Source organism: Poeciliopsis prolifica, unplaced genomic scaffold (assembly GCF_027474105.1).
Source record: "Poeciliopsis prolifica strain line A6 unplaced genomic scaffold, Auburn_PproV2 SCAFFOLD026, whole genome shotgun sequence".
In the NCBI taxonomy this organism is placed as follows: domain Eukaryota; kingdom Metazoa; phylum Chordata; class Actinopteri; order Cyprinodontiformes; family Poeciliidae; genus Poeciliopsis; species Poeciliopsis prolifica.
In genome coordinates this window covers 96,129-112,140 of record NW_026562401.1, presented here as the reverse complement: position 1 = coordinate 112,140, position 16,012 = coordinate 96,129, and the positions used below count along the sequence as shown (strand labels likewise).

General features: G+C 38.6%; 1 protein-coding gene and 4 pseudogenes across 1 annotated transcript; all 5 read right to left on the bottom strand.

The window, feature by feature from the left end:
• Nucleotides 1-1,578: 1,578 nt before the first annotated feature.
• On the bottom strand, nt 1,579-2,732 carry LOC129371483 (heat shock cognate 71 kDa protein-like; annotated as a pseudogene).
• A 1,652-nt stretch (nt 2,733-4,384) lies between these two features.
• Nucleotides 4,385-6,151, bottom strand: LOC129371481 (chymotrypsin-like protease CTRL-1; annotated as a pseudogene).
• Nucleotides 6,152-7,600: 1,449 nt separating this feature from the next.
• On the bottom strand, nt 7,601-8,870 carry LOC129371411 (heat shock cognate 71 kDa protein-like; annotated as a pseudogene).
• A 1,616-nt stretch (nt 8,871-10,486) lies between these two features.
• Nucleotides 10,487-12,278, bottom strand: LOC129371406 (chymotrypsin-like protease CTRL-1; annotated as a pseudogene).
• A 1,386-nt stretch (nt 12,279-13,664) lies between these two features.
• On the bottom strand, nt 13,665-15,030 carry LOC129371412 (heat shock cognate 71 kDa protein-like). Its single transcript, XM_055047998.1, has 3 exons — nt 14,838-15,030; nt 14,517-14,749; nt 13,665-14,330 (listed from the first exon to the last, which is right to left on the bottom strand). The coding sequence occupies exons 1-3, from the start codon at nt 15,013-15,015 to the stop codon at nt 14,121-14,123; spliced, it is 621 nt and encodes a 206-aa protein (XP_054903973.1). The 5' UTR covers nt 15,016-15,030; the 3' UTR covers nt 13,665-14,120.
• Between the last annotated feature and the right edge of the window lie 982 nt (nt 15,031-16,012).

Below are 16,012 nucleotides of genomic sequence, written 5' to 3'. Positions count from 1 at the left end.
CACCCCGCATGAGCAAACACCACCTGCCAATAAGCATCTTCAAAAATCTAAGGTCACACTTGAATTAGAAAAAATTATTTGAGTTGGAAGAAGCACCAACATGGTTTTCCTTTGCTGTTGCTATTAAAAATGATTCAGTAAGTGAAGCTTGATGCATGCATGAAGAACAGACAACACATTCTGTTGATAAACTCTTACTTCTCCTACTCAGGAGCTGTTTTTAACACCTTTTCTTGCATTTCCTGTGAGGTAAGTTGATACACATTAAAATTATGCTGATCAAAATGTGGTTATATTTAAGGAAGAGTCTGTCAGATTGGTAATATAGTTGCCATATTGCATGCCTTGTCATTAACCTATTACTATGTTGGAGAGTTATTTAAAGTAAACCTTAATGATTTATACAATCAAACGCTGAAGACTGAACACACCTCAAGCCTGAGTTCATTTCACTGCAGTTTTGCCTTTAATGACACACAATTGTCAATAGGAAGGAGGAAATACCTAATCTTTTTCCAACATCAAAATCTGAAAAAAAGCAAAGTGTGGCATGCAGATTGGTTGGACTGGGGTTCAACCAAATCCACTGAAACTAATTAGTAAACACACTCTACCCAAGTGATTTGAGCTTAGTATAAATGCAGCTGTATGAATTTCTCAGAGGTTTGTTTAACAACACAAACGGCATAATGAAGGTCAATGAACACAGCAGACAGTCAGGGATAAAGATGCGTAGTTTTATTGCAAGAGTTTAGCCTTTGACAGCAGAAATGCCACCAGCTTTAAACATGTTTTGTCTCACTGTTTAACTCATCTGAATGACTGTCTGAAATGTTTGACTATTCAAAAGTGAACATTTTTTCTCAGTTGTCTGTGCAATTTGCAACAAGTTCAATATGTGGTAGAAGGTACTCTGGTCACATCAGACCAAAAATTCAACCTTTTGCCTTATGGTGATGCTGGTGGTAAGTTTGTGCAGCGGGGAGGCTTTTCTTTGTAGGGATTGGAAAGTGGACAGAGTTGATGGATTGTGTTCTTAAATACAAGGCAATGTTGGAAGGACTCCTGTAAAATTTAAAACTGGGGTTGAAGGTCACTTTACAGCAAGACGATGACCAGAAACATACATACAGAGCTGAAAATGGAGCGGTTTAAATGAAAGCACATGTGTCTGAATGGAATAGGTCAAATTTAATTGTGATTGTGATTTTCTTCTGATTAGAATTAGAATATGTTGTTTACAAAGACTGTCCATCCAATGGAGCCAAGCTTGAGCTCTTCTGAAAAAATCTGAAATGTCTCTGAATTTACAAAGCTTGAATAGTGATATCACAAAAAAGCTCTTGCATTGAAATATGGTTGGGCAAACTTTAATTCAGGGGTCTGCTTCACATTTGCCAAAAGTGTTGAGAACCATACATACTTTACTATTTACTTCACAGGTGTGTACAAACGTATTTGTGCTGGCCTCTAAAACATCTCTATAAAGATTTGCAATTATGTCTGAAAGGGACAAAGTTCAGAGACCCAGACTCTTTCTGGCAAGAAGGAGCCTGTTGCTATTTCAGCAATAGCTCATTACACTAAGAGTAATGCTGTAGAGCAAATATAAGTTGAATTTTTATGGTGTGCCCATTTGCCACAAAATGCATGGTTTGAACAGCCAGTACATGTAATCAAGCTAAGATAAGTAACTGTTGTGCTTATTGCTCATATTTAGTCGACTTCCTCAATGGTTGGGCCAGAGGAAGAACCAGCTCCGGCTCCGCCAGGGAAGCCTCCTGCATTCCTCCTGGGCATTCCTCCCTCCGGCATTCCTCCCTCCTGGCATTCCTCCTGGCATTCCTCCTGGCATTCCTCATGGCATTCCTCCTGGCATTCCTCCTTCCTCCTGGGCATTCCTCCTGGCATTCCCCCTGGTACAGCTTAGAGATTATTGGGTTGCAAATTTTCTCCAGCTCTTTCTGTTGGTGCTCATACTCTTCCTTCTCAGCTGTCTATGTAAAAAAACAAAGAAGCAGATAATTGTTGTGTAAGAGCTATAAAGTAAAAACACAATAAGGAACTGGAAAAATGTCTATCACAGTTTCTCTGCTAAACATCTGTGATTTCACAACTTTTTCAAACATGAAGCTCTTGTTCTCGGATAATGATGAAAGCATTTTTAATTTACGGATATCTTACCTGGTTCCTGTCCAGCCAGGCGATTACTTCGTTACACTTATCTGTGATGGTCTTTTTGTCCTCAGGACTGATCTTTTCTTGGAGCTTCTCGTCCTCCACTGTGCTCTTCATGTTGAAGGCCAAGACTCAAGAGAATTTTTGGCAGTGATCTTGTCTCTCTGGGCTTCATCTTCAGATCTGAACTGTTCTGCTTCTTGCACCATGCGCTCAATGTCTTCCTTGCTCAGTCGACCTGAGGAAGAATGAAACATAAAGCTTGCGTCAGTCACTTTAAAACCTTCTCTGATGAACAATCTTTGCCCTGTAATATGTGCTCCAACCTTTGTCATTAGTGATGGTGATCTTGTTCTCCTTTCCGGTGCTTTTGTCCACTGCAGACACATTGAGAATGCCGTTGGCATCAATGTCAAAGGTCACTTCGATCTGAGGGACTCCTCTGGGAGCAGGCGGAATACCAGTCAATTCAAATTTCCCCAAGATATTATTATCTTTGGTCATGGCTCTTTCCCCTTCGTAAACCTAAAACAAGGTATTGATGTTTATTGGATCAGTGAACACGTTCAACCCTGAGGCACAGTGCAATTAAAAACGTGTTTATCTTCTTACAGATTCATCCTGTTCTTGCTGTTTTTCCACCCTAGAGTTCTTCAAATAAAGTAATTTTAATATCAAAGTTAACACAAATGAATTCATAATGCAGTTTTGGGGGTCAAGCTTCATCATTTCAATTGGGCTGGACTCTGGGCTTTCACTTGGACACTAAAATCTATTTCAGTCGATTCATAGGTCGAGTTCCTGGTGTGGTTTGGATTATTTTTTACTACATGTAAGTATCTATATTTTTAATATAGTTAATAATTTAATTACTAATTCACTCTTACTTTGACAGAGGGCTGGGTGGGTTTGGATAGGTTTTTTATTTCCCTTTTTAATAAACTCACCGGTTGAAACATGGATTTTATTTACCCATTTCGCCTGATCTGATGCAGAGAAAAAGGCAGAAACAGCAGAAAGTTGTGAGGGGAGGTAAATAACTTTTCATAGTACTGTGGGGTACCATTTGTAAAGTTACACAGTCAAAACTGTAAAATAATAATCAATAATTTGGGTTACTTATATGTCATAAATGAAAAACATTGGAGCTTCATTTATATTAATTTATATTTCCACCATGTTATTTCCAAATATATAGGTTGCCGCTAAATAGTTTTTACATTCTAAACTAAATATTCAAATTGGAGATAAATATTTAATTGGCAAACATGACACAGCAAAACAATATTTATCAAACTTTATTGTACCCATTAGTCGTTGTAGATCTTACTATGGGCGACTGACTGACACTTATGGAGACGTTCAAACTCACTGGAGAGACACACAAAGCTTTAGGTGTGTGAAAGCACACAGAGGGTCACCAGAGTCACCACATCAGATAACATATCTGAAAGACCATATGTGTGTTGTGCAACAGGAATGATTACGCTGTGTTTTTTTAAGTAGTTGGAGCTTTAACAACGGTACTATTGGTATACTGGATTTATCTGGATCATTCTAATTTTACAAATGCTTTTGCTGACTTCATTACCAATGATCACAAGTTCCTAAAAACACATCTACTGCTAAGAGCATTATGCATATTTTGTTTTTATCTCTGGATCCGTGAAAAAAAAATTTCTATACTTACTTATCTTAAAACTAAATGTTTTCAAACCTTTAAAGCTTAAATTAAATTGAAGACATTGTGGTTTTTCCTTTACCATCAGAAGTTTTTGTTGACCTCATGTCAATATATATTCTGAAATTGCACATATGCACACAGATACACACACATGAACACGCAAACACACGCACCCACGCACATACACGTTTTTCTACTTTCACAAGGACTTTGCAGTGGCCTCCATTCATTTTCATTCATTTTTGTAGGTTATTCTAACACTTATGCTAAATCTAACCATAACCAGTGTGAACTCAATTCACACTTTAGTCCTGAACCTTATCCATAACCAGTCAGTCCCCACAACGTAGCATGAGTTAGGAAAATGGTCGTTACAACGCATCAAATTCAAGGCCACACAACACACACCATGCATGCATACACATCTTATTTAAGAACATGACACAAGCAACTCTTCAAAGTCTTCAAGATTTTATTGCTTATTTCTTGAGAAAACACATGTTTCCATTAGTGTTTTTCTGATTAGTTTTTAGCAAGGGTCTGGTCGATCCAGCTGCGCAGTAGGCCATGTTGACATACACTCTGGGCTGTACACATTGCAGTCGAAGGGCCCCAAGACACAGTACCCACAAGAGACCACACACCTTTGCTTTCACACCAGTGGGCCACCAGAGTCACCCTGAAACAAGGCAAATAGTTTGCAAGATTAACTTAAGATGGATGAACTTGCATTCATACACTATCTGTGTTCTGCCTTCTGTGAGCTCTGTGCAGGCTGATTTTCAAACAGGAAAAAATGTAGCAATAGGACAGTTGGTGACTCTTATGATATACACAATCACACTCACATTTAAAGAGGATTTTTCACAAAGTTTTTAAAAGAGCATATTTAATTTCACATTTCACACATTACAAATGTATTTTGAAAACATATTATTCAGTAGTCATTTTAAGCTTGTATGTTTTTAACCATTGAATTGCACATTACCATGCAGGAAGTCATTTAGAACCACCAGCACAGAACATGGCATCAGTGATCTGTCACCCCAGAAATTCTGCACTGAGCAGTGCTGAGCACAGGCAGAGCGGTCTGCTGCAGGTAACGAGCAATGACTGAGAAGACAGAAAAAAAAAAAACACAACCACTCCAAATCCATTACAGGGCTTTTTTTAATATAAGATTTTCCAGCTTTGATGCTTGTAAAACAATCCTGATTAGACATGTAAAGAGGCTCACTCACAGGATGTTGCTGTCTGTCATGCCCCATCCAGTGGTGACACATTTGGTTCCAGAGGTGATTCTGCTCCTGGAGGAGACCAAGCACACTGGAGACACGCGGGAGTTGAACTCTGCTGGGGAGGAGAGCTTCAGAAGTTGGATGTCAAAGTTAAGTTTTTTGAGTTGAAGGAAGGGTGGGTGATGACCTGTACATAGAGGTGAAGAAATGTCAAATTATTTTTTAAAAAAGTTGAAATATCTGTCACACAGATAAAAAGCTCATGTTTTAGAAAACAGATTTTTTTTTTTTTTTTGAATGATTGTCCTTACCTTAGAAATGGTCCTGATCTGAATGGGCTCGCTGTTGGACAGCCTATCGTGCTCACCCCAGGATCACACGGTGGCTGACGGCCTACCAAAATGAAACGCCATCTTATTAATTATTTACTTTTAGTAAACTCTTTTCAAATGTTTTCAATGGGACACATGCAGCGACTTACCACACTTGGCAATGAGCAGCTGTGACAACCCAGTCCTTGTTGATCAGTGATCCCCCACAGAAGTGAAACCCTCTTTTGTCCTAAGTTTGGAACAATGTCTCTTCAAGAGATTTTCTTTGCCTGAGGATTTTGTTTTGCATGATTCAACAGAACTGGAGAATTTCAGAAGACTGAGCGACCTACCTGAAGAGAAACTTGCCAGGGCCAGGAACCGGACACTGCATTCTCGCCATTAATAATCTTGTTGTATCCACTCACCTTGGGCTTAATAGTAGGCACTCCACACCCTGAGGCCCAAAGATTAAATCCAACATCATTCTTGTTCCTAATTGCAATGGCTATGCTCAGTTACATTACAGTGTAATCAGTGCATATGTAGTCACAATCCAATTAAAATGTGAAATGTCAATAATTCTTAGGCAATGTTTTTACTGCAATTCTTTTATGGTTTGCCTGGAGATGAAAGCATGAATGAACACTCACCCAGTGTGGAAGCCACCAGGGCAAAACAACTAACAAGCAAGAACATAACTGTGGCTCAACAAGTCTACCTTATCTGGTAACTTTGTGCTACACAAGCATTTATAGCTGCGTCCAACATGAATGACCCTGACTTTTGTGGGCAGCCATTAGTACAAACCCCATCAATGTTTCACCAGACCCGCATGAGCAAACACCACCTGCCGATAAGCATCTTCAAAAATCTAAGGTCACACTTGAATTAGAAAAAAATTATTTGAGTTGGAAGAAGCACCAACATGGTTTTCCTTTGCTGTTGCTATTAAAAATGATTCAGTAAGTGAAGCTTGATGCATGCATGAAGAACAGACAACACATTCTGTTGATAAACTCTTACTTCTCCTACTCAGGAGCTGTTTTTAACACCTTTTCTTGCATTTCCTGTGAGGTAAGTTGATACACATTAAAATTATGCTGATCAAAATGTGGTTATATTTAAGGAAGAGTCTGTCAGATTGGTAATATAGTTGCCATATTGCATGCCTTGTCATTAACCTATTACTATGTTGGAGAGTTATTTAAAGTAAACCTTAATGATTTATACAATCAAACGCTGAAGACTGAACACACCTCAAGCCTGAGTTCATTTCACTGCAGTTTTGCCTTTAATGACACACAATTGTCAATAGGAAGGAGGAAATACCTAATCTTTTTCCAACATCAAAATCTGAAAAAAAGCAAAGTGTGGCATGCAGATTGGTTGGACTGGGGTTCAACCAAATCCACTGAAACTAATTAGTAAACACACTCTACCCAAGTGATTTGAGCTTAGTATAAATGCAGCTGTATGAATTTCTCAGAGGTTTGTTTAACAACACAAACGGCATAATGAAGGTCAATGAACACAGCAGACAGTCAGGGATAAAGATGCGTAGATGTTTATTGCAAGAGTTTAGCCTTTGACAGCAGAAATGCCACCAGCTTTAAACATGTTTTGTCTCACTGTTTAACTCATCTGAATGACTGTCTGAAATGTTTGACTATTCAAAAGTGAACATTTTTTCTCAGTTGTCTGTGCAATTTGCAACAAGTTCAATATGTGGTAGAAGGTACTCTGGTCACATCAGACCAAAAATTCAACCTTTTGCCTTATGGTGATGCTGGTGGTAAGTTTGTGCAGCGGGGAGGCTTTTCTTTGTAGGGATTGGAAAGTGGACAGAGTTGATGGATTGTGTTCTTAAATACAAGGCAATGTTGGAAGGACTCCTGTAAAATTTAAAACTGGGGTTGAAGGTCACTTTACAGCAAGACGATGACCAGAAACATACATACAGAGCTGAAAATGGAGCGGTTTAAATGAAAGCACATGTGTCTGAATGGAATAGGTCAAATTTAATTGTGATTGTGATTTTCTTCTGATTAGAATTAGAATATGTTGTTTACAAAGACTGTCCATCCAATGGAGCCAAGCTTGAGCTCTTCTGAAAAAAATCTGAAATGTCTCTGAATTTACAAAGCTTGAATAGTGATATCACAAAAAGCTCTTGCATTGAATATGGTTGGGCAAACTTTAATTCAGGGGTCTGCTTCACATTTGCCAAAAGTGTTGAGAACCATACATACTTTACTATTTACTTCACAGGTGTGTACAAACGTATTTGTGCTGGCCTCTAAAACATCTCTATAAAGATTTGCAATTATGTCTGAAAGGGACAAAGTTCAGAGACCCAGACTCTTTCTGGCAAGAAGGAGCCTGTTGCTATTTCAGCAATAGCTCATTACACTAAGAGTAATGCTGTAGAGCAAATATAAGTTGAATTTTTATGGTGTGCCCATTTGCCACAAAATGCATGGTTTGAACAGCCAGTACATGTAATCAAGCTAAGATAAGTAACTGTTGTGCTTATTGCTCATATTTAGTCGACTTCCTCAATGGTTGGGCCAGAGGAAGAACCAGCTCCGGCTCCGCCAGGGAAGCCTCCTGGCATTCCTCCTGGCATTCCTCCCGACATTCCTCCTGGCATTCCTCCTGGCATTCCCCCCTGGTACAGCTTAGAGATTATTGGGTTGCAAATTTTCTCCAGCTCTTTCTGTTGGTGCTCATACTCTTCCTTCTCAGCTGTCTATGTAAAAAAACAAAGAAGCAGATAATTGTTGTGTAAGAGCTATAAAAGTAAAAACACAATAAGGAACTGGAAAAATGTCTATCACAGTTTCTCTGCTAAACATCTGTGATTTCACAACTTTTTCAAACATGAAGCTCTTGTTTCTCGGATAATGATGAAAGCATTTTTAATTTACGGATATCTTACCTGGTTCCTGTCCAGCCAGGCGATTACTTCGTTACACTTATCTGTGATGGTCTTTTTGTCCTCAGGACTGATCTTTTCTTGGAGCTTCTCGTCCTCCACTGTGCTCTTCATGTTGAAGGAGAGACTCAAGAGAATTTTTGGCAGTGATCTTGTCTCTCTGGGCTTCATCTTCAGATCTGAACTGTTCTGCTTCTTGCACCATGCGCTCAATGTCTTCCTTGCTCAGTCGACCTGAGGAAGAATGAAACATAAAGCTTGCGTCAGTCACTTTAAAACCTTCTCTGATGAACAATCTTTGCCCTGTAATATGTGCTCCAACCTTTGTCATTAGTGATGGTGATCTTGTTCTCCTTTCCGGTGCTTTTGTCCACTGCAGACACATTGAGAATGCCGTTGGCATCAATGTCAAAGGTCACTTCGATCTGAGGGACTCCTCTGGGAGCAGGCGGAATACCAGTCAATTCAAATTTCCCCAAGATATTATTATCTTTGGTCATGGCTCTTTCCCCTTCGTAACCTAAAACAAGGTATTGATGTTTATTGGATCAGTGAACACGTTCAACCCTGAGGCACAGTGCAATTAAAAACGTGTTTATCTTCTTACAGATTCATCCTGTTCTTGCTGTTTTTCCACCCTAGAGTTCTTCAAATAAAGTAATTTTAATATCAAAGTTAACACAAATGAATTCATAATGCAGTTTTGGGGGTCAAGCTTCATCATTTCAATTGGGCTGGACTCTGGGCTTTCACTTGGACATAAATCTATTTCAGTCGATTCATAGGTCGAGTTCCTGGTGTGTTTGGATTATTTTTTACTACATGTAAGTATACAACTATATTTTTAATATAGTTAATAATTTAATTACCTAATTCAACTCTTACTTTTGACAGAGGGCTGGGTGGGTTTGGATAGGTTTTTTATTTCCCTTTTTAATAAACTCACCGGTTGAAACATGGATTTTATTTACCCATTCGCCTGATCTGATGCAGAGAAAAAGGCAGAAACAGCAGAAAGTTGTGAGGGGAGGTAAATAACTTTTCATAGTACTGTGGGTACCATTTGTAAAGTTACACAGTCAAAACTGTAAAATAATAATCAATAATTTGGGTTACTTATATGTCATAAATGAAAAACATTGGAGCTTCATTTATATTAATTTATATTTCCACCATGTTATTTCCAAATATATAGGTTGCCGCTAAATAGTTTTACATTCTAAACTAAATATTCAAATTGGAGATAAATATTTAATTGGCAAACATGACACAGCAAACAATATTTATCAAAACTTTATTGTACCCATTAGTCGTTGTAGATCTTACTATGGGCGACTGACTGACACTTATGGAGACGTTCAAACTCACTGGAGAGACACACAAAGCTTTAGGTGTGTGAAAGCACACCAGAGGTCACCAGAGTCACCACATCAGATAACATATCTGAAAGACCATATGTGTGTTGTGCAACAGGAATGATTACGCTGTGTTTATTTTAAGTAGTTGGAGCTTTAACAACGGTACTATTGGTATACTGGATTTATCTGGATCATATTCTAATTTTACAAATGCTTTTGCTGACTTCATTACCAATGATCACAAGTTCCTAAAAACACATCTACTGCTAAGAGCATTATGCATATTTTGTTTTTATCTCTGGATCCGTGAAAAAAAAATTTCTATACTTACTTATCTTAAAACTAAATGTTTTCAAACCTTTAAAGCTTAAATTAAATTGAAGACATTGTGGTTTTTCCTTTACCATCAGAAGTTTTTGTTGACCTCATGTCAATATATATTCTGAAATTGCACATATGCACACAGATACACACACATGAACACGCAAAACACGCACCCACGCACATACACGTTTTTCTACTTTCACAAGGACTTTGCAGTGGCCTCCATTCATTTTCATTCATTTTTGTAGGTTATTCTAACACTTATGCTAAATCTAACCATAACCAGTGTGAACTCAATTCACACTTTAGTCCTGAACCTTATCCATAACCAGTCAGTCCCCACAACGTAGCATGAGTTAGGAAAATGGTCGTTACAACGCATCAAATTCAAGGCCACACAAACACACACCATGCATGCATACACATCTTATTTAAGAACATGACACAAGCAACTCTTCAAAGTCTTCAAGATTTTATTGCTTATTTCTTGAGAAAACACATGTTTCCATTAGTGTTTTTCTGATTAGTTTTTAGCAAGGGTCTGGTCGATCCAGCTGCGCACGTAGGCCATGTTGACATACACTCTGGGCTGTACACATTGCAGTCGAAGGTGCCCCAAGACACAGTACCCACAAGAGACCACACACCTTTGCTTTCACACACCAGTGGGCCACCAGAGTCACCCTGAAACAAGGCAAATAGTTTGCAAGATTAACTTAAGATGGATGAACTTGCATTCATACACTATCTGTGTTCTGCCTTCTGTGAGCTCTGTGCAGGCTGATTTTCAAAACAGGAAAAAATGTAGCAATAGGACAGTTGGTGACTCTTATGATATACACAATCACACTCACATTTAAAGAGGATTTTTCACAAAGTTTTTAAAAGAGCATATTTAATTTCACATTTCACACATTACAAATGTATTTTGAAAACATATTATTCAGTAGTCATTTTAAGCTTGTATGTTTTTAACCATTGAATTGCACATTACCATGCAGGAAGTCATTTAGAACCACCAGCACAGAACATGGCATCAGTGATCTGCACCCCAGAAAATTCTGCACTGAGCAGTGCTGAGCACAGGCAGAGCGGTCTGCTGCAGGTAACGAGCAATGACTGAGAAGACAGAAAAAAAAAAAAACACAACCACTCCAAATCCATTACAGGGCTTTTTTTAATATAAGATTTTCCAGCTTTGATGCTTGTAAAACAATCCTGATTAGACATGTAAGAGGCTCACTCACAGGATGTTGCTGTCATGCCCCATCCAGTGTGACACATTTGGTTCCAGAGGGATTCTGCTCCTGGAGGAGACCAAGCACACTGGAGACACGCGGGAGTTGAACTCTGCTGGGGAGGAGAGCTTCAGAAGTTGGATGTCAAAGTTAAGTTTTTGAGTTGAAGGAAGGGTGGGTGATGACCTGTACATAGAGGTGAAGAAATGTCAAATTATTTTTTAAAAAGTTGAAATATCTGTCACACAGATAAAAAGCTCATGTTTTAGAAAACAGATTTTTTTTTTTTTTTTTTGAATGATTGTCCTTACCTTAGAAATGGTCCTGATCTGAATGGGCTCGCTGTTGGACAGCCTATCGTGCTCACCCAGGATCACACGGTGGCTGACGGCCTACCAAAATGAAACGCCATCTTATTAATTATTTACTTTTAGTAAACTCTTTTCAAATGTTTTCAATGGGACACATGCAGCGACTTACCACACTTGGCAATGAGCAGCTGTGACAACCCAGTCCTTGTTGATCAGTGATCCCCCACAGAAGTGAAACCCTTTTGTCCTAAGTTTGGAACAATGTCTCTTCAAGAGATTTTCTTTGCCTGAGGATTTTGTTTTTGCATGATTCAACAGAACTGGAGAATTTCAGAAGACTGAGCGACCTACCTGAAGAGAAACTTGCCAGGGCCAGGAACCGGACACTGCATTCTCGCCATTAATAATCTTGTTTGTATCCACTCACCTTGGGCTTAATAGTAGGCACTCCACCCCTGAGGCCCAAAGATTAAATCCAACATCATTCTTGTTCCTAATTGCAATGGCTATGCTCAGTTACATTACAGTGTAATCAGTGCATATGTAGTCACAATCCAATTAAAATGTGAAATGTCAATAATTCTTAGGCAATGTTTTTACTGCAATTCTTTTATGGTTTGCCTGGAGATGAAAGCATGAAATGAACACTCACCCAGTGTGGAAGCCACCAGGGCAAAACAACTAACAAGCAAGAACATAACTGTGGCTCAACAAGTCTACCTATCTGGTAACTTTGTGCTACACAAGCATTTATAGCTGCGTCCAACATGAATGACCCTGACTTTTGTGGGCAGCCATTAGTACAAACCCCATCAATGTTTCACCAGACCCCGCATGAGCAAACACCACCTGCCGATAAGCATCTTCAAAAATCTAAGGTCACACTTGAATTAGAAAAAAATTATTTGAGTTGGAAGAAGCACCAACATGGTTTTCCTTTGCTGTTGCTATTAAAAATGATTCAGTAAGTGAAGCTTGATGCATGCATGAAGAACAGACAACACATTCTGTTGATAAACTCTTACTTCTCCTACTCAGGAGCTGTTTTTAACACCTTTTCTTGCATTTCCTGTGAGGTAAGTTGATACACATTAAAATTATGCTGATCAAAATGTGGTTATATTTAAGGAAGTCTGTCAGATTGGTAATATAGTTGCCATATTGCATGCCTTGTCATTAACCTATTACTATGTTGGAGAGTTATTTAAAGTAAACCTTAATGATTTATACAATCAAACGCTGAAGACTGAACACACCTCAAGCCTGAGTTCATTTCACTGCAGTTTTGCCTTTAATGACACACAATTGTCAATAGGAAGGAGGAAATACCTAATCTTTTCCAACATCAAAATCTGAAAAAAAGCAAAGTGTGGCATGCAGATTGGTTGGACTGGGGTTCAACCAAATCCACTGAAACTAATTAGTAAACACACTCTACCCAAGTGATTTGAGCTTAGTATAAATGCAGCTGTATGAATTTCTCAGAGGTTTGTTTAACAACACAAACGGCATAATGAAGGTCAATGAACACAGCAGACAGTCAGGGATAAAGATGCGTAGATGTTTATTGCAAGAGTTTAGCCTTTGACAGCAGAAATGCCACCAGCTTTAAACATGTTTTGTCTCACTGTTTAACTCATCTGAATGACTGTCTAAATGTTTGACTATTCAAAAGTGAACATTTTTTCTCAGTTGTCTGTGCAATTTGCAACAAGTTCAATATGTGGTAGAAGGTACTCTGGTCACATCAGACCAAAAATTCAACCTTTTGCCTTATGGTGATGCTGGTGGTAAGTTTGTGCAGCGGAGGCTTTTCTTTGTAGGGATTGGAAAGTGGACAGAGTTGATGGATTGTGTTCTTAAATACAAGGCAATGTTGGAAGGACTCCTGTAAAATTTAAAACTGGGTTGAAGGTCACTTTACAGCAAGACGATGACCAGAAACATACATACAGAGCTGAAAATGGAGCGGTTTAAATGAAAGCACATGTGTCTGAATGGAATAGGTCAAATTTAATTGTGATTGTGATTTTCTTCTGATTAGAATTAGAATATGTTGTTTACAAAGACTGTCCATCCCAATGGAGCCAAGCTTGAGCTCTTCTGAAAAAAATCTGAAATGTCTCTGAATTTACAAAGCTTGAATAGTGATATCACAAAAAAGCTCTTGCATTGAAATATGGTTGGGCAAACTTTAATTCAGGGGTCTGCTTCACATTTGCCAAAAGTGTTGAGAACCATACATACTTTACTATTTACTTCACAGGTGTGTACAAACGTATTTGTGCTGGCCTCTAAAACATCTCTATAAAGATTTGCAATTATGTCTGAAAGGGACAAAGTTCAGAGACCCAGACTCTTTCTGGCAAGAAGGAGCCTGTTGCTATTTCAGCAATAGCTCATTACACTAAGAGTAATGCTGTAGAGCAAATATAAGTTGAATTTTTATGGTGTGCCCATTTGCCACAAAATGCATGGTTTGAACAGCCAGTACATGTAATCAAGCTAAGATAAGTAACTGTTGTGCTTATTGCTCATATTTAGTCGACTTCCTCAATGGTTGGGCCAGAGGAAGAACCAGCTCCGGCTCCGCCAGGGAAGCCTCCTGGCATTCCTCCTGGCATTCCTCCCGACATTCCTCCTGGCATTTCCTCCTCCTGGCATTCCCCCTGGTACAGCTTAGAGATTATTGGGTTGCAAATTTTCTCCAGCTCTTTCTGTTGGTGCTCATACTCTTCCTTCTCAGCTGTCTATGTAAAAAAACAAAGAAGCAGATAATTGTTGTGTAAGAGCTATAAAAGTAAAAACACAATAAGGAACTGGAAAATGTCTATCACAGTTTCTCTGCTAAACATCTGTGATTTCACAACTTTTTCAAACATGAAGCTCTTGTTCTCGGATAATGATGAAAGCATTTTTATTTACGGATATCTTACCTGGTTCCTGTCCAGCCAGGCGATTACTTCGTTACACTTATCTGTGATGGTCTTTTTGTCCTCAGGACTGATCTTTTCTTGGAGCTTCTCGTCCTCCACTGTGCTCTTCATGTTGAAGGAAAGAGACTCAAGAGAATTTTTGGCAGTGATCTTGTCTCTCTGGGCTTCATCTTCAGATCTGAACTGTTCTGCTTCTTGCACCATGCGCTCAATGTCTTCCTTGCTCAGTCGACCTGAGGAAGAATGAAACATAAAGCTTGCGTCAGTCACTTTAAAACCTTCTCTGATGAACAATCTTTGCCCTGTAATATGTGCTCCAACCTTTGTCATTAGTGATGGTGATCTTGTTCTCCTTTCCGGTGCTTTTGTCCACTGCAGACACATTGAGAATGCCGTTGGCATCAATGTCAAAGGTCACTTCGATCTGAGGGACTCCTCTGGGAGCAGGCGGAATACCAGTCAATTCAAATTTCCCCAAGATATTATTATCTTTGGTCATGGCTCTTTCCCCTTCGTGAACCTAAAACAAGGTATTGATGTTTATTGGATCAGTGAACACGTTCAACCCTGAGGCACAGTGCAATTAAAAACGTGTTTATCTTCTTACAGATTCATCCTGTTCTTGCTGTTTTTCCACCCTAGAGTTCTTCAAATAAAGTAATTTTAATATCAAAGTTAACACAAATGAATTCATAATGCAGTTTTGGGGGTCAAGCTTCATCATTTCAATTGGGCTGGACTCTGGCTTTCACTTGGACATTAAAATCTATTTCAGTCGATTCATAGGTCGAGTTCCTGGTGTTGTTTGGATTATTTTTTACTACATGTAAGTATACAACTATATTTTTAATATAGTTAATAATTTAATTACCTAATTCAACTCTTACTTTTGACAGAGGGCTGGGTGGGTTTGGATAGGTTTTTTATTTCCCTTTTTAATAAACTCACCGGTTGAAACATGGATTTTATTTACCCATTCGCCTGATCTGATGCAGAGAAAAAGGCAGAAACAGCAGAAAGTTGTGAGGGGAGGTAAATAACTTTTCATAGTACTGTGGGGTACCATTTGTAAAGTTACACAGTCAAAACTGTAAAATAATAATCAATAATTTGGGTTACTTATATGTCATAAATGAAAAACATTGGAGCTTCATTTATATTAATTTATATTTCCACCATGTTATTTCCAAATATATAGGTTGCCGCTAAATAGTTTTACATTCTAAACTAAATATTCAAATTGGAGATAAATATTTAATTGGCAAACATGACACAGCAAAACAATATTTATCAAAACTTTATTGTACCCATTAGTCGTTGTAGATCTTACTATGGGCGACTGACTGACACTTATGGAGACGTTCAAACTCACTGGAGAGACACACAAAGCTTTAGGTGTGTGAAAGCACACCAGAGGGTCACCAGAGTCACCACATCAGATAACATATCTGAAAGACCATATGTGTGTTGTGCAACAGGAATGATTACGCTGTGTT

What these genes read in the sequence shown, in the direction of transcription:
- LOC129371412 (XM_055047998.1), bottom strand. Translation starts at nt 15,015, where the DNA reads ATGACCAAAGATAATAATATCTTGGGGAAATTTGAATTGACTGGTATT. An exon ending in CACCATCACTAATGACAAAG is followed by an intron (nt 14,750 to 14,837) that starts GTTGGAGCACAT and finishes ATTCTTCCTCAG; the next exon opens with GTCGACTGAGCAAGGAAGAC. An exon ending in CCTGGCTGGACAGGAACCAG is followed by an intron (nt 14,331 to 14,516) that starts GTAAGATATCCG and finishes TTTTTTACATAG; the next exon opens with ACAGCTGAGAAGGAAGAGTA.